This window comes from Mchenga conophoros, linkage group LG5 (genome assembly GCF_057382185.1).
Source record: "Mchenga conophoros isolate Kocher_MC1m ecotype Shallow Benthic linkage group LG5, M_conophoros_male_GT1.1, whole genome shotgun sequence".
In the NCBI taxonomy this organism is placed as follows: Eukaryota; Metazoa; Chordata; class Actinopteri; order Cichliformes; family Cichlidae; genus Mchenga; species Mchenga conophoros.
In genome coordinates, this window is record NC_140530.1 from 25,625,413 (window position 1) to 25,653,288 (window position 27,876).

The following is a 27,876-nucleotide window of genomic DNA, read 5'->3' on the forward strand; positions in this document are numbered from 1 at the left end:
AGTGAAGATGTCGAGAAATTATTTTGAAAGGCAAGGATACGAATGCCTCATCCGTAAAGATTGCGTGTAATGTAATTTATGTTTTTTACCTGAACAGTTGATGTGTTTCTAAAGTAGGTTGTTTCCCAATGACATAATGTCTGAGAGCAAGGTAAATTGTGGTACTTTTGTGTTTTTCAAAGGCTATGTGGGACAGTGAACATGGGGTACTTTGTAGTATTGTGGTACAGTTCCAGGTGATGGATGCTGGAGTAAGGACAGACTGTGATATCCATGGTCACTACCAGGTTAAGACTTGGATAACAGCAGAGATATAAAAGAGAGACACAGCCCTGAATAATTATTAATTGTAAATTATGGGAAAATTTTGAATCACTAAGGATAGTGTTAGAAATGTATCACTGTATTTGTATCTGAATTGGCTAGATATTTTGTATGCACAGTTTTTATGATACAGTACCACTGGAATGAAATTTCCTTTAGACAACTGCCCCAGAAAGTACCCGTATACAGTAGATTATAGCACAGCTGCTGAGCTACAGGACTTGCTTCTACAGTAGAAGAGCTTTAGGAGGAGTCATCAGTTTGAATTTAACACTCTTTAGTAACGCTAAAGCCAAATTTATCCTTTATACTGGTCTTACCAGTACCACCTAGGGGTTGGTTAGCAGTTCTAATGGCTCACATATTATCTGCCTATATACTGTAGACTGCAGTTGGCTGAAAGAGTGGTAACCTTCAGAACTAACACAGGTTAGCTGGCCACAGCCACACAGAAAAACAAATCTACAGAAGCTTCTAACACAAAAGATTACTGTCCCACTTTAGTGCCTGGACACCATTATTGAATATAAAACAGCTTTTTCCTTTTTTTTTATCTGTACAGAGCTCAGACTGTGTGAAAACTGGACCCGAATTCAACAGGTAGGTGATGAAACGTGTTAAAAGCCAGGTGTATAATTAATGTTGCTGAGACTTTTTTTCAAGCCATGTAATAAACTGGTGACCCTCATTCAGAGGGCCCCCCTGTGACACACAATGATATAAGCTTAAGAAAATGGATGGCTAGATAGATCTTTTTCAAAGACTTGTTCTAAATTTCAAATATAAAAATACATACATCATGTTGAATCTATGCCATGAAGAACTAAGGCCGTTCTGGAGGCAAAAGTGGGTGTAACCCCATATTTGGAGGTGTGCCTAATGGACTGGCCGTTAACTGTGTATTTGATTAATCTGATTAATAGTGTCTCAACGAAAAATGTCTCCCTATTTATCAATGTGCTCTTTAAAAATATAATTAGATTATAAAATAGTGGCCTAGAAGATGATCTGTCTATTTGAATACAACAGATTAATTAATTTATTTATTTGTTTGGTTTTAGAGTGTAAAAAAATATATATATATATATGAAGAACACATGAACAAAGGTACCATATGTATTTTGCGGGGGTTTTGTGTGAAAATATATCTTATGTCTACATGGCAACGATCTTCCAAATACATATGAACATATTTTATGTCATATCTCTAATCTCACATTAGCCAAGCCACTGTTTTTTCACTTGTAGGCCAAAATTTCTCCAGCACTTCTAAGTTCTACAGATCTTTCAGATGTAGCTGAAAGTGTGGTTAAATAGTACGTACATTACGATGTACAATTTATAAAAGCTAGAAAAAAGTACTACTATTCAACACTGCACAAACTGTTTAAATGTTTAGAGCCAGCAGTAGTTAAAAACATTTAGCAACAATCTGCTTACAAACCACACAACAATAATATAGACTAGCACACACACACACATACACACACACACACACACACACACATACAGGTAATTGTTTTACACAACATATTTAAGATAGCTAAGGTTTTCATTCTGAACCAGCCAATGTTTATAAAACATTTCAATATTATTGTCCAGACTCTGTCCAGATATTTTATGAAAAGAAAACAGTGTTGGTTTTACAGTTACCAAAGTGGACAGTTGTCTGATACACATTCACACTGTCGAGATAAAGAAAAACCTGTTTCCAGACTGCACCAACATAGCTGATCACATTCTAAAAAATACGTTTCTATATGGTGAAAAAGACTGCAAAATGAATGCTTCATGTATTTACCTTCTAAATTATGATTTTATGTGCTCTAAAAGTTATGCCTTTAGCCTGATAAGAGTAAACAGGTCAGAAAATATGATGAATGCACCAGAAGAAGAAAGACTGACTCCTTATTCACTAAATTCAACTCAAGCTCAGTAGGAGAAATATTCAATTTTATATACAGTTTGATTATTTCGCCTTTAATGTTTTTACAGCTGCCATCAGTTAAACAGACTTAAATTGTGAAGTTCTCCCTGTCATCTTTTTTTTTACTTGATCAATTACAATACCAAAGTGTCTTTGACTCATGTCTTTAAGAATACCTCAAAACAGGAATAAATTATTTTAGTGCATGACCACTTTCAGACACATCTTAGGAAAATAAATAATTCTTGCCCGAAACACAAAAGCTAAATTTGAATTTTATATGTAAAAATAGGCACTCCATGCCAAAGTCTTGCAGGTGTTGATAAACACCAAAACTAATTTGGCTTCACAGAAAGCAGAAGTTACACGCAATAACCAAATACAGTAAATTTTACATTTCAGAAAAGCAACTAGGATTTTCTTCGGCTTATTTTATTTATGACAGTATTAAGTTTTGGCCAAAGCAAAAATACAGAATTTATTGTTTTTGTTTGTTTTTTTAACTCACCATACTAACAGGACTTGTTACACCAAAGGTACATATTGCACATATAAAATTAGCAAAGTTCAAGTCTGAATCAAAAACACCTTGTGATGCATGCAGCTGCTCCAAACAGGCTTAAAAACAAATACAGATCATGAACGTGGTTTTACAATCAGAAACACTGTGGAGGCACTTCAACACAGTAGCCTAAGGACAAAGTAATTGTGTTTCTTGCATTTTGAGGAAAATAAAAATATATTCTTTCAGGATAAAAGGTGAGGGCTAAAAGTGTTTGCCAGTCTTAACTCAATGTTTCTGTCTCCACTGGAAGGTACGCTCCAGCAGTTCAATAGTCCTTGTGACAGGGGAAAGGCTGTTTGGCTTGCAAATGTCCCTGCTTACAGTCTGCTTTATATGCAGGAATGGTCACGCTGGATTTTGGGATAAAAAAAAGGGTTTAGTTTGGAGGCTTTTTTTCATCTTCATTCTTGCCTCTGCTCCCTGGACTTGGAAAGCAAAAAGAGGCTTTCTCTTATCCCTTTCAAATGTCCCCATTACGACGGGCATTCCTGACTCCTCCGGCGTTGTTTAATGCTCACTTCACCATTGACGCTGGTCCTCGCACTGTCATCCCGCCTTCTCTTTGTCTTCCCAGTCTGTTCAGAAGATACAGGGCTTCAGTTGAATTGCAAATGACTGAAAAATATACATTAAGATAATTTCCTATAAAGGAAAACTGATAGAAATATTGTGAAAAGAAAAATCTAATCATGGACTCTACACAGCCAGTGAGTTTGGCCGTGTCGTCCAATGGCATAAACTGACATCATCATTTAGATACATGCAGTTAATATTGTTATGTAATCTTGCTTTTTTGCACATGGCATTTTACCTTACTTTAACAGAGATCAATGGGTGAAAGAATCAACCTAACCACTAGAGGTCAGTATAACATTGAAGAAGTACATGAACAATCCAGCCAGACAATTTTACAAATAAATAAACATAAACATTTTTTAAAACATCCTTCTAATGTAAAACTTTTAAATCTATGGCTCGTGTAGTAAACACCAAATCATTCTGACATTATTCTAGCACATAGTGGTGGATGTCTTCAGAGTGCACGAGTATCTCACATCATGAAATACGAAATGGCTGAAAACTAGTTGTAAATGCAAACGTTTTGACAGGTGTGACAGAATGTGGTTGTCCTTAAAAGATGAAAAATGTAAAATTGTCTTCCCCACTTTCTAACAGTTCTGAAGTTTAGTTGCTATCGGTGCCAGGAAAGCATCAGAAAAAAAGTGTTTTAAATGGGGCTATATGAATATTTGTTAGATTAATTACATTATTATTATTAATTATTATTACTTATTTTTTTAAGTATTTTTAAGTACATTTACTTGAAAGGATCATAAACATGTCAGAAAAGAAAAGAAAAAAGAAAGGAAAGGAAAAGAGAAAAACACAAAAACAAGTCATGCTGACTTTCTAAATTTGTCTACAGACCTTGGCGTCCCGTTCTGCAAATTTCTGGAACATGTTAGCATAGGTCTTTTTGTCTTTTTCATGATGTTCCTTAATCTTGCTTTGACAAATGGAAATCTGAGCACGAGCTGCTCGGTTTGCTGAGTTGACTTGCAGTACTTGCTGAAAGTCTGCCAAGGCCAGGCTGAACTCATTGCGGCGGAGCCGGGCTTCCCCACGACGATACAAAGCCTTCTCATTGTTTTCATCAAGCTCAATGACCTTTAACGGACACAAAATAAATGAACAGTACAGTAATAGTATAGTAGTAGTTAAACATTCATCAGCTACACGTACAGGAGATGGGCAGACATCAGCTCACCTTGTTGCAGTTGTCCACTGCTTGTGTGAACTCTTTTAATCGCAGGAAACACAAGGCCAAGTTAAGGTGGGAAGTCAGAATATAATCTTGTATCTTCTTCTGTTGCATGTCTCCGGTACCATACTCTATCTCTAGCCAAGAAATGATGCGCTGGTACTGGATGACTGCCTGGTAATACCGCCCTGCCTGATGAAGGAACAGAATATATCTTTATAAATCTAAGATCTAAAAATAAATAAATAAATCATTTACTGGCTTGAGTGAGCACCAGGAGCTGTACCTTAAAATACTGATTCCCTTTACTTTTTACTTCAGCAGACAGATCTAGCTTTTCTTTCAAGTCCATTTCCCAGGAATCTTTAGCCTTGTGAAAACACAGAAAGAGCATAATGACTTTTTTTAATTGGAGTTAGTGAACTGAAAATATGTCTATAAAATCTATGAGATCAAGTTTGCCTCCAACTAAACTTAAACACATTTATTCCATTTACTTAAACACATTTGTCAAACAACATTTATTCCAGTCTCATCTCATCTTATTATGTAGAAACTAGTGCTCACCCTTTGGAAGTCTTTAAGAGTAATCTCATATACGATGTCTTTGTCTGGTCCTATTTTGTATTCTGGTTTGCCTTCGCTTCCAAAACCATACCTGTAAGCATATAAATGACCACCTGATTATACTAACCAATAATTACTATTTTGAAGCATGCCATTTCTGCATACCAACATCTGTGTCAACAGTTGACCCGAACCACTTGACATTCAAGCTCCAATTTGTGACATGATTTGAAACTGCTGCTGAAAATTCCCCACATGCTATAACCATCAAACATTTCTAATAAACACACAAACCCTTTGAAATGACATCAAAGGAATTTTATTTAACTTTTTTTAGATCTGAATTTCTGAATGATATCATTGGACAACTGCTTTCAGTGAAGTTGAATATGGATACAGGGCATATATTTTGAGTGTTTCGAATAAATATAAATCAATTGCAGAACATACAGAACATACACACTTATATGTATGATATGCACTGACATATATGCTCGAAAAAATGGTGTGTAGTACTTAATGGAAAGGTTTAAATAAACCAAAAAAATGCAAATGTTGTATGTAATTGTAACCTTAATAGTGTAAAAGAAAGATTTTATTATATCAGTGAAAAGTCTGTTTACATCTGCAAAAATAGAGAGCTCTGAACCAGATATTGAGAAAATATTTCCTTTAAGGTTTCTTCCTTTGTTAGCTGATAAGTGACTTCATTATATTTAATGTTTATCACTAATATTGTTTTTTTTTTTAAATTATTGAGAAATATTGAAAAATACAATAAAATTACATGAAAAAAAGCTTTAATAGCTTTGATATTTATGAAATAAAAATGAGATATAAAATAATTAAATTAAAGTTATCATCATAAAGGAACCTACAGTCCTACAGTTAAGACACCTTAAATAAAAATTTCATGAGATAATAATAAACAAAGCGCACATAACTAATTACTGATTGTATTTCATTAACAAAGTGACATGACATTTTTACATTTGTTAGGAACTTACTTTGGTTTTAAGTAAAGTAAACAGCACTCTCCTTTCTGCATCTTGTCCATGGCTCGGTCCACTCCCAGAGGAATGCTTTTATCTTCAGCCTGACCAACAATAAAGCTGACGTCCCTGCAGTCAAACAGTCGGTCACCACACCTTCCCTCCAGGTGCACTGTGAGACACAGGGCACAATTTAATCTATGATGTTGTCAATTACTATACAGATTGTTTATCAACCTGGCACAATGCCAATTATTGATGAACAAACAAATCATGTCATTACCGTTCACAATTGATCCATCGTTGGGATTAGTGTAACCTTCCCCTTTGACCTTTATTCTTCTCACAATTCCACCATCGCCTGTAAGTACCTCGCCTTCAAACTTAATTAGCTCCAACTGTGTGAACATAGAAATGCCATCACTATACAAATGGTGGGACAACGCAAAATACAAAATTACAGCTCTGCAGAACTTTCAGTAGGTGTGGGAGGTGAATTAATACATAACTAAAAATAAGTAGGAGTTATCACTGAAAATAAAAAAATTAATGACTTATGGTAATGAAATAATAAGAAATGAAGCAAGTACACTGTGTAACCAGACACATACTGTTTCTATGCCTTCTATGTCATAACTAGCCAGCTAGCTAAGAAAACCAAGTCTCACGTATGAAAACATCAGTTTTATCTGTTTTATTTCACTGTAGATCAGTTTAAAGTTGGGAAAGAATATTAAATTTAACTTTTTCTGTATATATATGTTTAAAAAATTATAAATGCTCAAGTATTTTAAGGATAACTAACTACATCTGCAAACCCAAGTCTCTCTTGGTGTTTGGCTGGAATGCAAACTTCAAAGTTCTGTCAGGTTTGGGGTTAAGTATGATGTCCCAGTAGTCTCAAAACCTGTGCACATGAAAACCAGACATGTGCACACAATTTGAGTACGTGAAACAATATGAACAACCAGAAAACCACCGAATGTGGAGCATTCTACGCAGTGCATATCCAGCTCTCTCATATGTGCTAAATACTGAAGTAGTTCATACTTTTTCAGTGTATGTGTATTTTTTTCAATGAGAGCAAAACTTGGTAATGTTTTTTTATAATCCTTTATACTCTCTTTTAAGGGTATAAATAAAAAACATATATTGATAAATTTATTAGCTGATTATGTCTGCTTAAGCAACATTTGATGAGCCTACAAAGTGAAAGCTGAACTGAGTTGAATCACCAACTGGGAGAGTAAAACAATCCTTTTTCATGAATATATTGCATTTAATGGGGCCAACATGAAAAGCAGATCAGAAAACTAAATTATACTTAACACTGATTATTCAGGAAAGAGAAGATCTGAACTGTAGTGTCACTGAGCCCCAAACACACTCGTAAAGGTGGTATATGAAACTATGCTGGCTGTATGACTGAGGGGGATTAAAATAGACAAGTTAATTTTGTGACCAGCGAGTTCCATCTGCAGAGACATGCTCCTAAATTAAGGCCCTCAGTGCAATGCTGGATTAATGCGTCACACAAATGACAGCGCTAATGTGACATGCCTACCTCAAATACTACTGAAGAGCTGGGAGGAATTTTGTCAGGATTTCCAGCAGCTCCATAAGCATACTCGGGTTTGCACAGCAGTGTGCACACCTCTCCTCTCTGCATGGACAACACAGCAATGTCCCAAGCCCTGAGGACTTGTCCTGTGAGTAGATCAAAAATATTTAAACAATTAAACAAGACTTTGTTGGCTCGTTCGATAAGTTCAAAGGTTATATTACATCATTCAGATATATAAATTTAAAGCAACAATTTTTCCTGCACACATTTCAAACCGATCATTTTGCTGAGGATTACATGAAAATGTTGATATTTGTAAATATAAAATATCCAGCTTAGCTTAAAGACTGAAAGAGTTCAACAAATCAGCCAGCATCTCTAAAGCTTACTTATTAAAATTATATGTCTTTTTTTTTAATGCGTAAAAAAATCAAAGTTCTGACAGGCTGATTTTGTTTTCGCGTGAAATGGAGAGCCTTGCATCTTTCCATATATACTGCTTAGGTAAACTAATCTGATTAAATTAAGCAAATGTGGGAGTTAATACAAGGATCTGACATGCATCGTCAGAAGATATTTTATTTCAGTCCAACTTGAAATTAATCACAGGAAAGTGTTTAAACAGACATTGCTAACACATTTACATGTAAATACGTATTGCCCGCCTACCTTAATCATTAGTGGCAATTAAGAGCCCTGGAATACAGTTCATACCTTCCTTACTCACTAGCTAGTTCTTGCTTTTAAGTATATTATCTCCCCCTGCTGGTACTGCGACTTCTGTATGCACGTCCATGTCACGCTTTGAAAAAGTAAAGTGTGAAATGGATACGGTGGACCGACATATGAATTATACATTTTGCTGTGATATTGGGTTGCAAGTTTTCAGTAGTGTGTTGCTGCAAAACTACTATGCCTCTCAAACTGGCATAGTAGTTGAATTTTTTATGTAAATTAAAGGACTGGACTGAAAATAAGTGAAGGAAATATACATCATGAACATCTTTGAAAGACCTTCCAAAATTCTGGAGAACTATTGGTTGAAACTACTTAAAGGTACAGAATTACAAAGACTGGCTCCTTGGTAGCAAAATATAATACAATACTGCATTTACCTTTAATTTATCAACAGTTAGAGACAGTCATGCCAGTCACCTACCTTTGCCCACATGGAAACAAAAGGGCTCTTTGCGCTCTCGACTACAGTCAAATTTCTTCCCAGTGACCAGTTTCCCAGTGTAGTGAACCATTACTTTGTCCCCAATCATGGGCCTGTCTCCATCTACCCCTGCACGCTTTATAACCTGCAGAAAGAAAGACAAGTGTCTCCTTTAACAATAAAAGCTTCTACCATTTAACAAAGAAAATAAAAAAGATAACTCCTAGATCTAAAAGGGAACAGATAAAAAAAAACATGATGTTCCATATGGTGGAAAAATGAGTCCTACTTGTGAATGAATGTCAACAGTCACATGATGACAGTATTGTAAATACCTTGATAACTCCTTGGTCTTTATTGGTTGTTACATCAATGCCCTTTGCAGCAAATAGGGCTGTGGCTGACTGGTGATCCATTGGCAAATCCTGATCAGTTGTCATTTCTGCGCGCGGAAAACCGATAGTATAACACTGCCAACGATACAAACACACAAGCGTAGATGTTAGCTATCTGACTGACTGCTTGGTCATTAAATTTCCTTGCATCTCATGTTTAAACAGGAAAATTATGCATAATATAGATCAAATTTGCGGAGCAGGGCTAGAAAAATCAGGATATAGGATAAAAATATCAATGTGATCACCATAATCCACCCACCGAATATTACTGTTACTTCACCTTATATAACTTGAAGCTATTTTAGGGACACATGCTCTAAATCAGTATCTTGTACAAGAAATACATTTACAGTTATTGTTAGCAGCATCCACATCATCATTGATCCCAGCTTTAAGAGAAACACATTTGCAGGCTATGGCACCTTTTCTGATCCCCCCCCCCCCCCCCCCCAACAGATAAAGTAATTACATAACTGTGAATCTAAGTGAAAGCAAACAGCAAGTTGCTCACTTCACTCATTTTATTTTGTAGCACGCTCTGTACTTACAGAGTACACGGAGTACTCGCAAAGTGTGTATCTCCAAGACCATTACTTAATGACCTTTGTGTGTGCTTGGAAAAATATATAAACACATCTGGATTTTTATTGGACACCAAAATGAATTCTTCAGAACCACATTCGCATAGTTTTACTGTTTATTTTTAAAAAAGCCTTTTTAACATAGCAGAGCCTTCCATCTAAAAGCCTCACATGCACAGGGGAAACACACACCGCAACGCTAAACCTGCAGCATCCTAAACAGCCACATGATCTTCCCAGTGTTTATGATGACACAGTTAAAAGTGTTGAATTCAGTCAAGGATCTGAGGTGATACACTAATAAAATATCACAACATGAGGCCCCACACTGTCTGGCTTTCTCTGGTAATGTGATACAGCTCAAACATTGTCTCTTGTGAATCAAGAGCGGCATCGATGTCAGATTAAAAATTTCACACAACTAGGTGTCATGTGAATTTCTGTTATGCTGCTGACAGTACAAGCACTGATACCTAACCGAAAATATTAGAGTTCAAAGATTATTGGAAATGTTTTAAACCAGAGACGATACAAAGCTTCGGTTTCTTCATACCAAAGTACTTTAGATTTGGACAAAAATAGTTTTAACAAAATGTGGAAACACAAGCAGCCAAATACGTAAACTGGCTAAATTCAAAAGTATAAAGATGGCAAATTACAAATAATAAACTTGCTGTTAAAAAAAAACCTTTCTATATCAAAAACACTTAATATTCAGCCTGATGAAAGGCTTGCTGGCAATAATTTCAATAGCAGCTTTGCCAGACCCATAAAAACTGTAATGACATGTTGGACATGTTGCTTCTCTCATCAAAGCAGCAATCACTGTCTGCATGCTGCTTCCCCCATACACAAAACTACCATCTCCTCTGGCACAATAATGTTGACATTGTTTGAAAAAAGGCCACATAGTTATGTTAAGCATGTTGGCAAACACTGTTTGGTGATTGTTATCATATGCAGCTGTTGACACATTAACACTTTCTCACATATCATTGTGCTAGGGATGTTACTAAGGCTAGCACGTTTTGGGGGCTTTACCACACTCAGAAACACACTGTCCAGAGAGGCAAACTAAGCAAACACCCTTTGGTCTCCTAACAAAAAGAGAAGCTTCTAATTAGGCTCTCCTATTGGCACATTTTGCAGTGATAACTATAAAACTCTCTTAAAGGAGACCTATTAAGCTTTTCCTTAGTTTCTCTCATACAAATGGCTATTAAAGATTCAAAAAAATGAGATGAGCATATGTGCAAGTAATGCCTGTAAAACACCAAAAGCTCAGGCTTAGTATGACATCTCTTATATGGTTGAACATTGGAGATGCGCCAATGGCCCCACCATAAGGACATAAATAAGGAATTGTGAATCATTCAAAGCTACTTAGGTAGGGTCAAAGAATGAGAAGTGTAGAGTATAGTATAGAACCGTCGCCTCACTGGGGCTCCGTAGTTAGATTACAGAAGCCCCACATGCAAAGAACAACAGCTGTATTTTTTAATGTGAGAGAATCTCTAACAGAGTATTGTTGAATAATTTATGTATTTATTGCAATCCTTTGTCATTTAAACACTAAGACATGTTTTTTTGTCTATGGTGTTATTTATTGTTTAATGGGTGGTCAAGTAAACCAATTAATGCAGTGGCAAACTGATTTTTATGAGGGTATGTGGGGGGAGAAGGGTCGTTACGGTGGTCTTCTTTGCCGAGGCTGCACCACAGTGCTGCATCTCCTTTGTAAAACGCTTCCTTTAAAATGTTTTTATATGTAGAAGTATACCATTTCGAGCTAAAATGGCCTCTTGGTATCAAGCCAGTTTGGACTCATAGAGTTATACTTCATCTGAACATAATTAAGGTCTTTCCTTTATTTATTTATTTTTAAATAAGCCTTCTACAGTGCAGCGAATCTTTGAGCAGCACAATAACGTATTGCGCAATATACTTGAAATTTATATTTTTCCCACTGACAAGCAAATGTAAACATATTTGTTTTAGAATGAGCAAATAAAGAAAATATTTGACTTCAACTGCTTTGGTTTTTGATGATTAGATTGCTGACTGTATGCTGGGAAGCCGTGAGAAAGGGGATTTTATGTGAAGGCAACCTTTGTATCGCCTGTTTTTTAAGCAGAGATGTTGAAGATACAAGATTATCTCAGTGATGTCACAAGCAGAAATCTTCTCACATCGCACCACGTTTCTAGCTCAAGTTTAGGTAGGGCTGTCAGGACAGACTGTTTCAAATAGTCAAAATAAAAAGTGCAAGTGTCCATTCAGAGTAACGTGAGGGATGCAGTGACAAGGACACAGCTGCTGATCAGACGACAGTTCTAAAATTTCCACAGACTTTATTTGAGGCAATAACCATTCTTCGGGTGGCATGTTGTTTTACTGGAGAGGAGCAGCAGCTCGCCTACCCTGCATCAGTTTTCTCGATTTTTCCATCAGTCGCCCTGTCTTACGTTATGTTCTGCTGTGGCGACAAAGAGCCTGCAAAAACTAACATTAAGCAACAGCACTTGGTCTGAGTCTCAGCAATAAGCAACATGTCCAGTGTACTGAATACCGATAAAGAAATTGACCTCATACTAAATGAGATCTTAGGAAACGTAAACTATGGCGCAACCTGAGTGCCTCAAACCACAAGATGAAACCATAAAGATCTGTTTTACTGACATTTCCACTGTTTGTTCTGGTTCTTCAGCCTTGTGTCTCCCCTCAAAGTGTTTGTGCACTGACCAAAAACTGTCCATCCCTCATTAGCAGCATCTTGTCTTGTGTCTTTGATATCTGATGGATTTGGTTTTAGATGTATCTCGTGCATGTGTGTGTGCATTTGTGTGTCTGTACACAATGTTCCTTCTATTCACAGTTCCCCCGCTGGCAAAGCCTGTCGGTGTTCACCAATCTGAGACCCCCTCACGTACAGCCCAGTTTCAATTTTTAAACCAAAACAAGGTGATTTAAACAAGTCAAACAGAACCTATATTTACAATTAGATTAACATATGATTTAAATAGGGTAAAACAAGTAGGTGAATGCAGACATATATTAGCATCATTTCAAGTAAAAGTTGTGTGTTCTATCAATTTGACCCTTTTAGCTTTTGCTTTTTCTTTATGATAAATATCCAACTATATCTAACAATGTAAAGAGGAACATTGCACAAGCAGTGACAGCACAGAGATGATGGCATGTAGACTACATGTACAGCTACTTTGCAGAGGAATACAGGAACAGAGCACATTAAGACAAAGACACACACACTTCAGCCTATCTGTACGTTCTGCCTCATATCCGTAGTCTGCTGATTAATATGTGAACGTGTGAGTACACAATGTGCATGGCAAACAGACATCCTGAACCAAAGCACTGTTTGACATACGGGATTTTTCCCTTTCACCCAACAACCCTTTGCAGAGTTTAAAAAGCGACAGGAGTTGACTTTTTGAAAATGCTGGCAAAAATAGATTTGACGCGAAATTTGACACTGCAAACCTTAAAAATCGATTTTTTTTGTTAAAAGGTAACAGAGAACCCCCCTTTTTTATAAAACAATATATCGTAAATTTCAGTGCTTTTAAAAAACAACAACAACCAGTTTATCTATATTCCGTATCTACCTTGAGGCAGTTTGATTCATCTCTGGGATGTCGCCTCAGCCTCTGTTTTACAAGGCCACCTCTGCTTGAGCCTCAAATCAAACTACCCGTGCGGGGACGCCCGTGTATTTGAAGTTATTCAAGGGGCCACCATCATATCCTGTAATGTTTAAGTGCTCCAAAATAAATGCTCGAGCGCCAGAGTTGCTGGTGTAATTCTCAGAAACAGTTACACAACCTGTAATTTATGTAGGTACACCTAGGCTTCCACGTAGTCTAGATATAAACTGTTATCCTCATCCTTCCCTTCCACAGGGACCCACAGCTAAGTGCCACATTTACACACACACACACACTTTCACCTATTAACCCCCACCACCCCCCACAAACACGCGCGCGCGCACACAGTGCCTTATCAGCCTTTATTGTGCGTGTGTGTGTGTGTGTGTGTGTGTGTGTGTGTGTGTGTTTTTAAAAAGCAGTCTTTAAATACAATGAAGGCTAAACCTTCACGATGTATCACAAGTGTCAGTTTAACTCAGCCAGGCATGAATATGCCTTAATTAGCTCCTTAATTAAGTCCGTCAGCAGCAGAATAAAGAGGAGTAAATTAAATCACTTACATGTTCTTGTGATCCGATAATAATAATTTCTTCAGCGAGTCGGTCGGTAAATTGGAAAAGCGCGTCTCTTTCACCTAATTCAAGCCCGCCCTTCTCATCTCATATCCATGGTACTAAATGTTCTGCCCATGTGGTTATTAAGCAGCGCTCTTTCAGTCTAGTTATCCCTCCTTCCCGCTCTCTTTTTTTTAATCTCCGTCTTTGCCGGTGACGATAAACCTGCCGGTGTAGTAGTAGCCACATGGAGCTCAGACTTCAAAATGACACCGGGGAGGTAGTGAGGCAGAGAAGCACACAGAGAAAGAAAAGAGAGAGAAAGAGAGGGGGGGGGGGGGGGTCGAAACGAGTAGAGTTGTGGGAGGACGTTTAGAGTAAAATTAAGGGCAGGTCTTGGAAAGCAGCCACAAAGTAACACAATGTTCCGGCTGTACTGTAGCTGTACCGCTGCCGCTGCTGATGAGAACACTGTGTTCCAATAGACACCCTGACCTGTAACCCGTTCCGTGCCGAGACAGCCAGGCCGGGAACAGCCTGTACCGCAGCAGGCTGTCCTCCCCGCTCAGCTGACGACACGTATCGTCAACAGTACTGTGTAACAGCCCGCCTGCAGACACAGATGAGGATGTGTAATCACCGAAGTAAAAGCACACCTCACTGCCCGATAAGACGCGCGGTGATACGGATTAGCGCACTGTTTCTGTAGACTTACAAAGAACAGAGGGGGGGGGGGAGTAGCATATTTACTTATCGGAGACTTTTATGGCTTAAAGGACAGTTTACTGTCACTTATTTCAGGGTAAGGACTTCTACAAAAGCGCATGCATGTTTTTTTTCTACTATTGTTTCTTTTATTAATTCCTGGTGGTATTTTTCCATGTTGGCATTTTTACTGGGCGGAGATAATTTGTCATCTTTTCCCAAACAGTCTGTGTTTACATTATTGTGGTGTTTACGGCTTTGCAACAAAGTATGAAGATCTTTTACTAGTTGGAAAAAAATACCACTCAATCAAGTTAGATATAAAAAATCAAACTCCTCATGTTACATACTAATTCTCTATTCTCACTACGTGGTGTAAGCTATTGTTTTACCAACTTTGCAAGTAAAATCTTGGCGACAGCTGTTTTGCTGTCAAACCAGTAACAGTGAAAAGTCCTGCCAGTGTGTTAGGCGTCCATTTAAATGTATAAACACGGTTCAGGTGGTGCTGTGTGTGATTCTAGTATTATGGTATTCTAGTGATGCGCATCATATTCTATTAACTCTTGTTTTGCAAGTCAAATTTTGGGAACTATACGTTCCTATAAATTATTATTATTATTATTATTATTATTATTATTATAAATCATTATTAAAAGTAGAAGTACTCATTGTGAGGGAACATAATGGCAGTCCCTGCCAAAGTGCTGAATGATAAATCAATGTAATAAACCAAGAACAGATGGTGAATATGCCTAATCCTGTTTCATCCTATAAATCATTATTAATCATTAACCTCCCGATACAATAGTTTTCATATTTTGTAGTGAATCAGTCAGTATTTTACTCTGATGTGGATGCTCACTAGAGAACCAGTATGTTAAACCTGTCTAAGCCATTACTGTAGTCTAATAATTGCTACTGTATCCTAGTAAATTACAAAATGAAAATTACTTACTGTAAAGTACAGTTCTTCTTAAAGTCTTCAAAGTTTAATTAAAGTAAAAACCTAAAAAAAAATACTATTGTCTAAGTGTTACTATATGTAATGAGGCACTATAAACACATTATAATTTGGCAGTTGCTTTTTAACCTGGAAATCCACATGAAAAATAAAATAATAAATATTCAAAATTGTAAATTGTAATTTAGTTACTGAAGTCGTTTTGATTCATTATGCATTCCATATTAACAGGATTAGAAAAAAGTGTCACATCTAACACATATCTAAAGTGCTCACTGTGAAGCAAAATGTTACATAACAACTTAAAGTAGCAACCTGCTTCAGGTGAGCATGAAATGCATTGCATTTTATGAAGGATGCTTTGCAAGTCAAATTTTGTCCGGGTCAAGAAAGACCGCAGTTATCAGGGAGAGACAGTTTTCACCTGAAATATACAAGAAGTCAAAATAGTAGTGAAGTACTAAACACACACCAAAAGAGATGAACGTGAGAGACACAACACAGAGTATTTTAATATAATATTTTTAAAATATCATCAGAATGATATATATAAAAACCCAGCAGGAGTTGATTTATGTTGTAATCAAACTTTTCACAGTGGTCATGTTCTTCTCCAAAGGGCATGTGTTTGAGTATATTTTGACCATGACTCCTAAACAGCCTGTAAGGAGGCTGAAAGCTCTCGTCATGTGGAAACCCCAGATGCACACTCTGCATGCTGATGAAATCTTGTGTTCAAACAGCCTTTATCTCATTTCTAGGCTTTTTATATTGCTTTTTATATTATACATGATTAAAGCAAGTGTTTGCTTATTATCACATTCATGGTTAATATGTTTTCTCTTTCACATCTCTAGGATGAACTTATTTTTTACTGACACATTTACTTTGGGGATAAGAGAACCTAAAATCCATGGTAATAAAAGTTTTTTATGGCCTTGTTTTGTGCTTTTGCGGTTGAGGGTGTTGGCATTGACATGCTTTATGGCTGCTTCTTGTGTCTATGTTTATCACATTTATTGTATTAAAAATTATAAAATATGCCTCGAATTAATGTTATGAGTGAATCATTAACGAGAACTTAACCAAAATTTGTTCATGTCAGACAGCGAGAGGAAAACTTTCCTTTATAGAACCGAGATGCTCAAAGAGCCTCGTCTCTCTAGATGATGAATCCCACCATTATAGGTGGTAAGGATACTGTCTGACCACACTGCTGGCAGACAGCAAGCTGCTATTGAGAGGGAACATGATGATCCTGTTAATTATATAGGTGACATAACACAAGTGAACCTGACTCTGCAAACGCAACAGGGATATTGTCAGCTGGGGTGAGTAATCTTCTGAGCATCTGGTTATCGGAAGAAAGTAGCTTTCACACACATGTGTTTTAGAACATGTTATTCACATTTAAAGAAAAAAAACAGCACAGAAACAGAAAGATGTAAAAACACAACCTCACTATGTGTCACTGCCCACATGAAACCCTTAAAATAATAGTACTGATTATCTAAAATAAAACACCATGTCAGGACGGTCAACTCCTGCACGGGCAAAGGTTGGTTTGTTTGTTTTACCAAAATTCGTGAACTGTGGCGTCCTGGTTGCTTTGTCTGTCTTCTTTTCCCCTACACTGCAATGCTTAACTGGAGGTCAAAATGAACTAAACAGGCTTGGGCTGAACTGAGATGCATGAATAGATATGTATAGTGACACATGGCTTGAGATGTTGTTTTCCTTCCTGAAACATCAAGAACATCTTGTTTCTGTTCTGGTGAAAGCACCCAGGCAGGCGAGAAAAAAAAAAGAAGAAGAAGACAAATGAAAATTAGATGGTCAAAGGTTACATCAATGGTCTGTGGCTGTTTTATACATGCAGTTGTAACTTATTTTTAGAACTTTGTGGCCTTCTTACTGCTACTTACCTATCACTTTGCATCGGAAAGTCGTTTAATCTTTGCTAAAACAAAACAGTAAACAGCAAATCTGATAGGTGTCTAACAGATTTTGCTAAATACTGTGTAAAGTACAAAAATCTGACTGGCAGTTGCAAGAATCCATCTGTCTGAATGAGTATCTTGGTGTAACCAGAAGCACGCGGGTGAGTTCATTCAGGGATACGGGCTGCACAGTCATCAGGAAGTGAAACAGAACAGAATGTGCTGTACTAATCTGATTGAAAAACACTGTGCTGAGTGGATGCTTGAAAAAAGAGATGATTCATTTAAATAGCTACAAGGAGAACCCTATGGTAGCAGGGGAATACATACACGGAAAAACAAAGGCAGCTTAATGCTTCATTTGGTAAAGCAAAAGGCAAATGGGAGGGTGAGGTTAAAGAAGCACTTGCTCTCACACAAACATGCGCTCTGCAGCTACAGGCTGAGCAACATAATGCTCTTTGTTTGTGTTCTAGGCATCCGTGATACGTACAGGGGAGTAATCTCCCGAGTGATCCCTTTTATCCCTGAACTTTTGCCCCCCCCACCAAAAGCAAGAGTTCTTTACTGTTGTGTCTGCCAAGGGCCCTGAATAAACGACTGAGAGATGGGGCAGTGAATAACAGCAGTCCTATTTTCATCATGTCAACACAAACCTTAAAAGGTTGTGTTTTATTGTCAGCATAGTTCAGTTTTGGTGTGTTTTGTGTTATGTCTGACATTTATCACTTTGTATAACTGATGAGGAAAGATTTTAACTTCTTTTTGTTTTTGAGTTAAAAGAAAAACAGGAGCTTAATGGTTTGTTTTGAGTCTCGGAGAGAATGAAACTTTTTTGAAATCATTTCAAATCAGCTGAAGACTTTTTTTAAATCAGGGCTTTCACACAGTATTTGGATGTGTTCTAAGTAAACTGCCACAGGAAATATCTGATTTAAATCCCAAAAACAGAATGCAACTGTAAAGGAGATTTTATTTTATTTTATTTCATTTTTTTATATATTAAAAATCCCAAATAGGTTTCTGCATTTCATTGAGTTTATATCAATGAACAAAGTGGTAGAAACACCTGTCAGTGTAATAAAACCAGCTGCGACATTCAAATGAATCATAACACAGAGTCAAAACTTCCCTTATTTGCTTTATGAAAGGATGTTTCATCGTAGGACTGTGAGGACAGAGTGTACTTTTAAGCTATGTGTACCTAATAAAATGGCTGCTGAGTATATCTGTTTATGCACAGGGCATCCAATAATCCAATGACAATGCTCTGTGGTCTTTTCTGCATTTTCTCACGTTCATTGAACATTTATGATCAGATTGTTGTCACTGACACAATGTCATCATAATTTGGAGTCCCACAAACCCCTCTGCTGTACATGAAGTTATTGTAAACCATTTGCCATCCACTAAATAGTTTCCCTCCTGACCTCCTTAGAGCCCAGTTCAGTAAAAAAAAAGTTTAAAGTAGTGATACCCCCGCTCAACAAACCTGTGGTAATAAGGGTTATTATTCTTAATTATTACATAGGGTGTCGATTACTAAGAAGTTTAGTACACAGCAATTTAACCTGTCACGTCAGGCAATCATTAACCAAAAGCATGAGGTTGAAATGACTAATTGCTCAAAAACTAATTTGAATCCGATTGGCTTTAACCAGACATGTTAGACGGTTAAATCACAACACCGTTATCACAAACTGTGTCAGAATGGGATACAAATCAGGGTGTTTCGCAACAAGTTTAAATGAAACATTAATGTCTCCAATATGTGTCTAATTAAAGATTACACATATGGTTACACATAACGTTGGAGAACAAGCAAAACAGAGTTCCCTATTCATCCATCCATCGTGCAATAAATAAAGACTGAGCTGCTAATTTTTCTCTGACTGTGCCCCTTTGTGACCTGAGGTAAGCCTCATGGTCAGAGATGCATGAAGACTTCTGTTACACAATTCTTCCCCCTTTTCCACACTTCGTCTTGAATGCGCCTCTATACGGGAAGTGTACATACATTATCTACCCACCCACCTGCGCGCTTCTAAGAGGTCACATGTGTTGAGCAATAGCCCTGTCTGTTGATTTACTTGTGTTCCTATGTAACTACTAAATGGCAGGCAGCTGTTTTTGCACTGCTTTATCTTCTTAAGGTCAAACTGAGCAAACTGTGCGATTCTTGTCACAGAACATAGAAAACATCGTATCTGTACTATGACTACATTTTATGCACCACAGCAAAAACATTTGCAGTGAATTTTTATCTAGACAGTGGGCTTCATGCTTGAGTCTGTGCATTTTCTTATCATAATAGTGATTACTGCAGCCAAACGTTAAGACGTTAATCAAATTTCTCTTTAAAAATCTGAGGATAGTCAAAAGGTCAGGGTCATAGTTAAGGCCAAGGGTTTGTTAGATACTTGAAAAGGGGGGTAAATAAAGGAAGAAACAAGAATTGCTACACATATTTGAATTACTTCAAGCAAGTGTTACATCACTAAAGCATCAAGAGTTTGAAGGAAACAGTGTAAAATCCTTTTTTGTTGTAGAGCTACAACACAACTCACAAACACTAAATTAGAGTGGTGTAGAAGTGTAATGCAGCATAAAATGGAAACACTTAAGTAAAATACAAGCATTATAATATTTTTTTCTTGAGTAAATGCACTAATATGTGTTTAATGTATATGTACTCTATGTATGTATAAAAATGGCCTGTGTTCATTTATAGATATCACTGCAATTCCTCTGATAGCATTTGTGCTTTTATTTAAACATTTTTGACTAATTATTTTCAGTTTCAGTTATTTCCATTGAACACCTCTAACGTTTTTTTTCCTTTTTTCCATGAGGTGATGGGGTTTAAAATGTCACAATAATAAGAACATCTTGACATTTTATTTTTTCAAAGGTTAGCTTGACATGGCGGAAGAAAGGACGATATTTTTTCAGGCAGAAGAGCCTTACGTGTTTACACAGGGGAAATCTAGTATTGCAGTAAATATCTGAAAAAGATTACCGGCTACAGGACACAGGAACAAGAACAGATGTTAAAAAAATCTTCAGCCTTGTAGCACAGATAAGGTCTGAAAAGAAAAGCACCAGTAAGAAGACAGAAGCAAGAGTATGACATCTGGCCAGTCTCCACAGTTATAACACTTTTTTTCTTAGATCATTTTAAAAAAATAAGTGTTATTGCGGTATATAGAGTACATGGTGTACATAGTTTAAATGTAAAGTTAGGCTATAGTTTTACTAGTTCAACTTGTATCCCCTTTTTTTACATGGTTGTACATTTTACTTGACCTCTATGAATAAATGAAACAATGCCCTTTACAAATAAGCTTGCTTTGAGTTTGTTTTTAACAGTGTAGATATAAATTAAAGTGGCTCGGGGCAGGGATAGGTTTACCTATAGCCAAAGTAGACTAAAAGGGATTATGAAGTTTAACTCAATGTAATAGCAGCTTTTAGAACTGAAGAAGGTTCTTGGATGAGAAGTGAAACGTCTTCACAAAACTTAAAGTCCAGTCGCTCCTTAGACTAATAGCAGCTTGGTTCACTTTATTATACCTTGATTATCCTATGAAGTAACACATATAACAGTAATATTTAAATATAATGATGTGATGATGGAAGTAAAGGCGCTTTTTAAAAAATTCAGTCATGTAAAATGTTCTAAACTTTCTCTGGTTACATTTTTCTGTTATAAAAGTTGGGTGAAGATCTCACATGTTTGCTAGTTTAATGTGTTGTGGCAGACATTCCACTTTGGTACAGTAGGTGGCAGTATAGACATTTATCGGTGTTTTAATGGCGTTTTACACACGCAGAAGAAGAGTGGGCTTTTTCTTTTTTCCCCCTCGCTCTTCCGCTTTACTCGAGGCGCTAATAAGCTAACAGGCTAGGCCTGCTGCTTAAACGAGCGGCGTGAAATCTTCTGAAAGCGGTTTTTTGTTGAGTTTTAGCTGTAAAAAGGTGAGTTATATTCCATACAGGAAGGTAGGTTCGGTCTTCCACACGTTTCTCGTGTGAATTCAGCTAGGATGCCGATTCGCATCGCGACGAATTCTTTTGTAAATCGTTTCGCGGTAATAAATGCTAAATTTGCTAGCGTAACGTTAATCCTCGCATGGTTGGTTTTGAAGGGTGGTGGAAAACTTTGCTGCATTATCGTTCGGATGAAAAGTTGGACTCAAAAGTAATTTGTAATATTCTTAAGAAATGTCTTTTTAGAGTAACTAAAATCCAATTTTAATGTTACCCGTCAATAATCAAGCTAAAGCGAACTATTTTTGGTGCTGTTAGCCTGGAAATGTATAGCCAGTGTTAAGGCTCAGGAGTCTGCTAATAGAAGCCACCCCATTTTCTAGCTTATTGTTGTATTATATATTATATACCTCTGACCAATTAACCAACATAGTTTTATTCACCATTCATCCGAAAAGCACCAAAGAAGCACTAAAGAGACCGCCCCACCCCCAAAAAGAAACGCGTTGGCTTTGGATTTTTTTTTTTTTTAAGTGTGCGGTTGTTAAATATTTAAAAATCCTGTGTAGGTACTGCAGTTATAAGCAACCCAGTCATGTATAAACCTGAATGAGACTCTTTGTTAGAAAAGGCTTTGCAGTGCTGCAAAGTGAATGCAAATATAACAATTCACTGATACCAGCTTTAAATGGGGCCATAGATTAAAGCTTTAAATGGGGCCATAGATTAACTGTTCTCAGAGCTGTTTGACTGTAACTGTTTCTTGTAATTTTGTTTTGTTTTTTTCTTTTCAGGGATAACAGAGTCTTGGACTTAAACAAGAATAAATTTGAAATGGGAGGTATGACAACTCAGACAGTTAGTCGTGTAGCTTTTCTTGCTTTGTTTTGCAGTAGGGAGGTGCCCTGGTGTCCCATGAAACAACACAGAACATGCTAAGTGACTTTAAAAGAATTACAGTATTTGTGAACTTAAGGGGTGTGTCCAAAGACCAAAGTATTTTTTTCCTGAGGCCAGCGTAGTTCCTAAGAGCAATGTTCTTGGAATTGCTTGGAATAGGAGTGGCATGTATTGATGGTATTGTTAAAACGCCAGCAGCAATGGGGCACTGAGCATCTCTCCCAAGCTTTGTGATTGGGTTGTTTTACTGGTTGCCAGGCCTTAAGATCTTGAACTTTTGATAGAAAGCTGTGCTTGTCACTTTTTACCCCATCAAGCAGAACTGGGAAAAATGCCATGCAGACAGGCTTTCCCATTGCACACATGCTGACAACCATCTGAGCAACAATGGATGAGAAGTGAATGTTGCTTCTCTGAGTATCCATGTCTACCACAATATTGATGTTAAATATAAAGGTCTAGAAGAACAGTTCGTTCACCAGGTCAGTAGCAGTCAGGTAAAGTAGATGTTATGTATCATAGCAACCAAATTGTCTGTGCTGAAAATGTGCGGTGACTTCTAAGTACTCTCAAGTATTCTCAGCTGGACATTTTCAGAGGATGGCCTAGCATTATCGTCAGGCAAAAAGTACTTTGCTGGACACAGCCCCTAATTCAAACACTGCAAAGCTAACAGATGGTGACTCCACTGAATGAGTTTGTCAATAAAAAATTATATTCTCTAAATATGTGCACATTACACAAGAAGTTAAAGAAGACAAAACCATTTACTGAATTACCACAACCACTGTTTGTTCTGTGTCATGGTGGACTCATGCTGTCTCGTCAAAATTTTTTTCACACTCTAGTTACATGTGGCTCCATCACTATCATGATAGTAGTACTCAAAGCACTTTAAGCTCTTTCTGTGGACAGTCTAAGATGCAGGGCGGTAGACTGAGCTTTCACCCCAGCTTTTATTATTTATTTATTTATTTTTTTGCTTGATTGTTTTTTTCAAGAAAAAGAAGTTGAAAATTGGTGAAATAAAATTAAATAAGGAATGGCATTAGTTGACTTTATTTTACATGGTTGGCTGCAGAAATAAGTCTTTTAAAGTAAGGCTATGTACAGTAGATCAGAAAACTTTGAGGCTGGAAGGGCTTTGGATTAGTCAACATAGAAAAATAAAATATTTTAATGCAGGTTAACATAATTTACATTTAATTTGCACATTTTGATGAATGATACGTAATTTGTTCTACTTCATCGTTTGATGGGTGTTTGTGTTTCTGTCACTTTTAAGACCCTGCTTTTCATCGAGACTGTCCCCTCGACTGCAAGGTTTATGTCGGGAATCTGGGAAACAATGGAAATAAGACGGAGTTAGAAAGAGCGTTTGGTTACTATGGTCCTCTAAGAAGTGTTTGGGTTGCCAGGAATCCCCCAGGTTTTGCTTTTGTAGAGTTTGAAGATCCCAGAGATGCCTCAGATGCTGTGAGAGAATTGGATGGCAGGTAACTCCTTCAACATGCTACACTTATTAGTAGTTGTGTTTGATTTTTGCATTGCTTTCTGCTCATTTGTTGACTTCTGTTCAGAACCATGTGTGGCTGTCGAGTACGCGTTGAGTTATCCACTGGAGAAAAACGCTCCAGGAGCCGTGGCCCTCCTCCATCCTGGAGCCGATACCCTCGAGATGATTTTAGGCGACGCAGTCCTCCTGTTAGACGCAGGTATGCATTTCCTACTTGACAGTTATTTTACTGTTTTATTTATCTGTAGACATTTTTTTCAAACAAAATTCTCACTTGCAGTGTTCAATAAGAGTACAAATGACAAAGCACACGTTCATTAAATACACACTTATTTTTCAGCTTCTGATTTTGGCAAAACAGTTTTAGATCGACTAAATGGCCAAATATATTAGCAAAAATCTAGTTTCTTACCATCTATTTTTAGTTTTGTCATAGTCTAAACTGAAACTAAGCAAGGAATCAAGTTTCTGACAGCTTGAAACAAATTGTTTGCACACTTGCATTCAAGCGTTCTTGCCTTTTTTATTTCTTTAAAAATTAAAAAAAAAATCTGTGGCTGTATTCACAAAGTGTCATACTTTCTTTTTAAAGCAAACTAAAAGTGCCAGACTAAAGCAAAGAGGGGGGAAAAAAACATTTACATAGTAGGCACTCGTTTCATTACAGTTTTCGCTCATAAACTGGAGATCTCAACTATTCTTTGGACATGTGATTGTGCTGTTGTGAGTACAGTCGGGTAATGCCTGGTGAATTCGCATTCAACAAGTCCTGTCCTGCCAGCTTTCTCACCAAAATTAAGTACATTATTTTCAGGCTCTATAAGACAGAGCTCTGGAGTTTCTAACCCGTCTCCCCCAACTCAGCAAGTGATGAGTGTTTTGTTTAGTTTTTTCATTTTTCGTTTTCATGTTTCTACTAATTGGCCACTTGAGAGCTACATTCAAGCTTTTCGATATTTTGTGAATACGGCCCCTGATCCCACGAAGATTGAAGTAATAATTTTGATACAATTTTTTTTTTTTTCATTGTTTTATCATTTCAAGGGTATATTAGTGGCAGGTTATGTAAACGGTTAAATCTTTTATTAAAATATAACTGTTGAAACAACAAGCTCTGCCAGAGTGATATTATTTTACAAAGACATCTTCAGAAGCATAGTTAGCCCTTCATCTCCCATCAAATATTTTTACACTTACATTCTGCAGGTGTAAATTTTATTTATATTTTTTTTCTGAGTTCAGTTGCCATCTATTAATAAAACTGAACCCCGTTTCAGAGTCACCACCACGCTTCTCACCATCTGAGTCAATCAACTAGTCTTCTTTCAGCATCATGTGACTGCTGACCAGTGAGCCCAAATCAGCTTGGCTGGTGTTGTCACATGACCCAGGCGCACCGCCAGTCGTCAGGTTCCACCAAGCTTTTGGTTCCTGAGCATGCAGTTCCCAGCATCCTCCTCCTTCCTCCAACCTTTACCCAATCGACAGCGGTCCACTTCACATTATCAGCCAATCAGCGTCTTTACTCTTTCTATTCTCCAAACATCTACTGTATCAGCGGGGACAGCCCTTGGCTTACATCCCTTCCCATCCCCCACCCCCCCAAAAAAGGCAGGGAAAATCTACAACTACCCCCCTCGAACCAGCCACCAGGCAACTTCATATCTCCAACATTTGCATCTTGTGGCAAATCTTCTCTGCAATTCGACCTCCCTCACCATCAGTCTGGCTTCCTTGCGTCATTTCTATCTTGTCCAATTCCCCCAAAAATAGTAAGTTTCTTTTATCCTGCTCTTTGTAGTTTTAATGCTTAATCTAGCTTTCATAGCTGCTTGACAGTTTTCTTCAGCAGTTATGTAATTTGGAGAAAGTGCAGTGCTGCAAAAACCGGTCAAGGAATTTTGACCACCATTCTTTAATTTCCATTTCAAAAATGAACTACATTTATCTGGTGTTCATTGTAATTGTTCTACTGAGTGCATTTTCAGGGCTCGACATTAAGCTATCTTGAGTGATAACCACAGGAAGTAAACTTTTTTTCTTTGCAGTTTTAATTTGTTTTTTTTTTTGTTTTGTTTCTTTGGGGTTTTTTTTTCTTTGTTTGTTTGGGGGGGGTTTTCGGTTTAAAGACCCTTTTACTTGTAGGTTACCCTATTTTTCGTTGCTTTAGGATGTGTCCCACATCAAAGTTTCTTTTAACAAAAAACAAAAATAATAAGTCTTTCCTGTGTTGCTGCTAAAGGAGGTATTTTACTTTTTGGGGAACATTGTGCACAAGGAGGATCACAGTAGATCGGTGATTGAAGAATGTTTTTATGCTTGGTTTAAAAAAAAAAAGAAAGGAAAAAAGCTGTCACATAATTTGTTTGGTCTTTCTCTCAGACAAGCCTTAATGCCGAGCCTTGATTTTGTTTTACATTCTGATATCTTGCTCCATGATTTGTGTTCATTGGACAAAGTTTCCTTATAAACATTTGACCAGTTCATGGATACAGATGATCATTCTGTTAACAGTCCAGGAAGTACGTGTAACCACGTTTCCACATGTAACCCATGTTTCTGTAGGGATCAAGAAAAACTAATTTCAAAGGTTGTATTAGAGATGGGAAATGTTAAATATGCTCTCTTAATATTTCTAAAAAAATGTTTTCTTCTTAATTTTCTTTTTAACTCCTCCCCCCTCCCCTACATTGTAGATCGCCAAGGAGACGGAGCCTCAGCCGCAGCCGCAGCAGGTAGCCATGTCACCTTTTGTTTTTTGTTTGTGTTTGGGTTTTTTGGGTTTTTTTTTTTTTTTTTTTTTTTTTTTGCGCCACACATTTGTCTATGGCAAATGATAAAAATCATTAAAAACATTTTTTCAGGTCTGTTTCAAGAGATAGACGCAGATATCGGTCTGCTTCCAGAGAGAAGAACCGTAAGCGCTCAAGATCCTTCTCGCGATCGAGGAGGTAAATCAAAATAACTTTTATATTTATTGTTCTTGAACTTCAAACTTAATATTAAGCTAACAATTTTTTTCCCCATCAATTTTGCATTTATTCACTGGTTGGTTTGTTTTACAGTCGTTCCCGGTCTAATGAGAGGAAATGAAGATCTTGGAAAGCTCATCTACCGGCTTATGCTATGGTTACAAAAAAGTACATTTTTATAGTCTTTTCTTTTTAGATTTTGTTGGGTAGCTCATGGCAATTTAAGGTTGGCCATGTTTGGGTCTTAATGGTCTGTTGAATGATCAAGAAAGGTGTAAACTGTTTGTTTTTTGTTTTTTTGGGGTTTTTTTTTTGTTAAATTCTGTCTTGCCCTGCATGCTTTGAAAATGAGTACTTGGTTTTACTTTTCTTTTTAAAACTGTTTAAAGTCATCATTTCATTTTCTTTCCTTTTTTTGGTTTGGTTATTTATTTTACTATTCTTGCTCGGTTACTGTGACATGGTATAGAGGGAGTGGTGTGGGTTTTTTGTTTTTTTTTTTGGTTTTTTTTTTTTTTCTCTCATACCAGTAACAGAAAAGAAGACTCTTAACAAATGCTGTAAATATGGTGCTGTTATTGTAGTCTATCCCTAAAACATGATCATCTGTAATTAATTTTTTTTAAATGCCTTCCTTTGCGAAAGAAAGCATTGACTAGATTCTTTTTTTTTTTCCTCTTTTTTTTTTTTTTTGAATGTCTGAGCTCCAACAACATGTACTGATACAGTTTAACATCTTGTTCAATAAATGTTTTTCCAAGGTGAGTTTTCTGTAACATTTGCTTTGTTTTCATAGTTGCATACACTAGAACTAAAAAGGCAAATGCT

The 27,876-nt window shown here is 37.0% G+C and overlaps 2 protein-coding genes across 4 annotated transcripts; one reads left to right on the forward strand and one right to left on the reverse strand.

Moving 5' to 3' along the window:
• Positions 1–2,260: 2,260 nt before the first annotated feature.
• On the reverse strand, positions 2,261–14,359 carry fkbp5 (FKBP prolyl isomerase 5). The gene is made up of 11 exons (XM_085274546.1): positions 14,068–14,359; positions 9,196–9,330; positions 8,861–9,005; positions 7,702–7,844; positions 6,421–6,535; positions 6,153–6,309; positions 5,146–5,236; positions 4,865–4,948; positions 4,585–4,770; positions 4,245–4,484; positions 2,261–3,391 (listed from the first exon to the last, which is right to left on the reverse strand). Exons 2-11 carry the CDS (start codon positions 9,298–9,300, stop codon positions 3,290–3,292), a joined length of 1,368 nt encoding a protein of 455 aa, XP_085130672.1. The 5' UTR covers positions 9,301–9,330; positions 14,068–14,359; the 3' UTR covers positions 2,261–3,289.
• Positions 14,360–14,841: 482 nt separating this feature from the next.
• srsf3a (serine and arginine rich splicing factor 3a) lies at positions 14,842–27,813 on the forward strand. 3 transcript variants are annotated; one of them, XM_085274550.1, is made up of 7 exons: positions 14,842–14,863; positions 22,455–22,501; positions 23,846–24,056; positions 24,141–24,275; positions 26,773–26,811; positions 26,941–27,027; positions 27,142–27,813. In XM_085274550.1, exons 2-7 carry the CDS (start codon positions 22,495–22,497, stop codon positions 27,167–27,169), a joined length of 507 nt encoding a protein of 168 aa, XP_085130676.1. In that variant the 5' UTR covers positions 14,842–14,863; positions 22,455–22,494; the 3' UTR covers positions 27,170–27,813. The 3 variants fall into 3 exon arrangements, with proteins under 3 accessions (XP_085130676.1, XP_085130675.1, XP_085130673.1); XM_085274549.1 differs by lacking the exon at positions 14,842–14,863 and adding an exon at positions 15,852–16,646; XM_085274547.1 differs by lacking the exon at positions 14,842–14,863 and adding an exon at positions 16,697–21,648.
• The last annotated feature ends 63 nt before the right edge of the window (positions 27,814–27,876 follow it).

Excerpts from the sequence above, each read along its gene's own strand:
- srsf3a (XM_085274550.1), top strand. Across the intron at positions 24,276-26,772 it reads AGTCCTCCTGTTAGACGCAG|ATCGCCAAGGAGACGGAGCC; the intron begins GTATGCATTTCC and ends CCTACATTGTAG. Across the intron at positions 27,028-27,141 it reads TCCTTCTCGCGATCGAGGAG|TCGTTCCCGGTCTAATGAGA; the intron begins GTAAATCAAAAT and ends TTTGTTTTACAG.
- fkbp5 (XM_085274546.1), bottom strand. The coding sequence starts at position 9,300 with ATGACAACTGATCAGGATTTGCCAATGGATCACCAGTCAGCCACAGCC. Across the intron at positions 7,845-8,860 it reads TTGTTTCCATGTGGGCAAAG|GACAAGTCCTCAGGGCTTGG; the intron begins GTAGGTGACTGG and ends ATCTACTCACAG. Across the intron at positions 3,392-4,244 it reads TTGCAGAACGGGACGCCAAG|ACTGGGAAGACAAAGAGAAG; the intron begins GTCTGTAGACAA and ends TCTTCTGAACAG.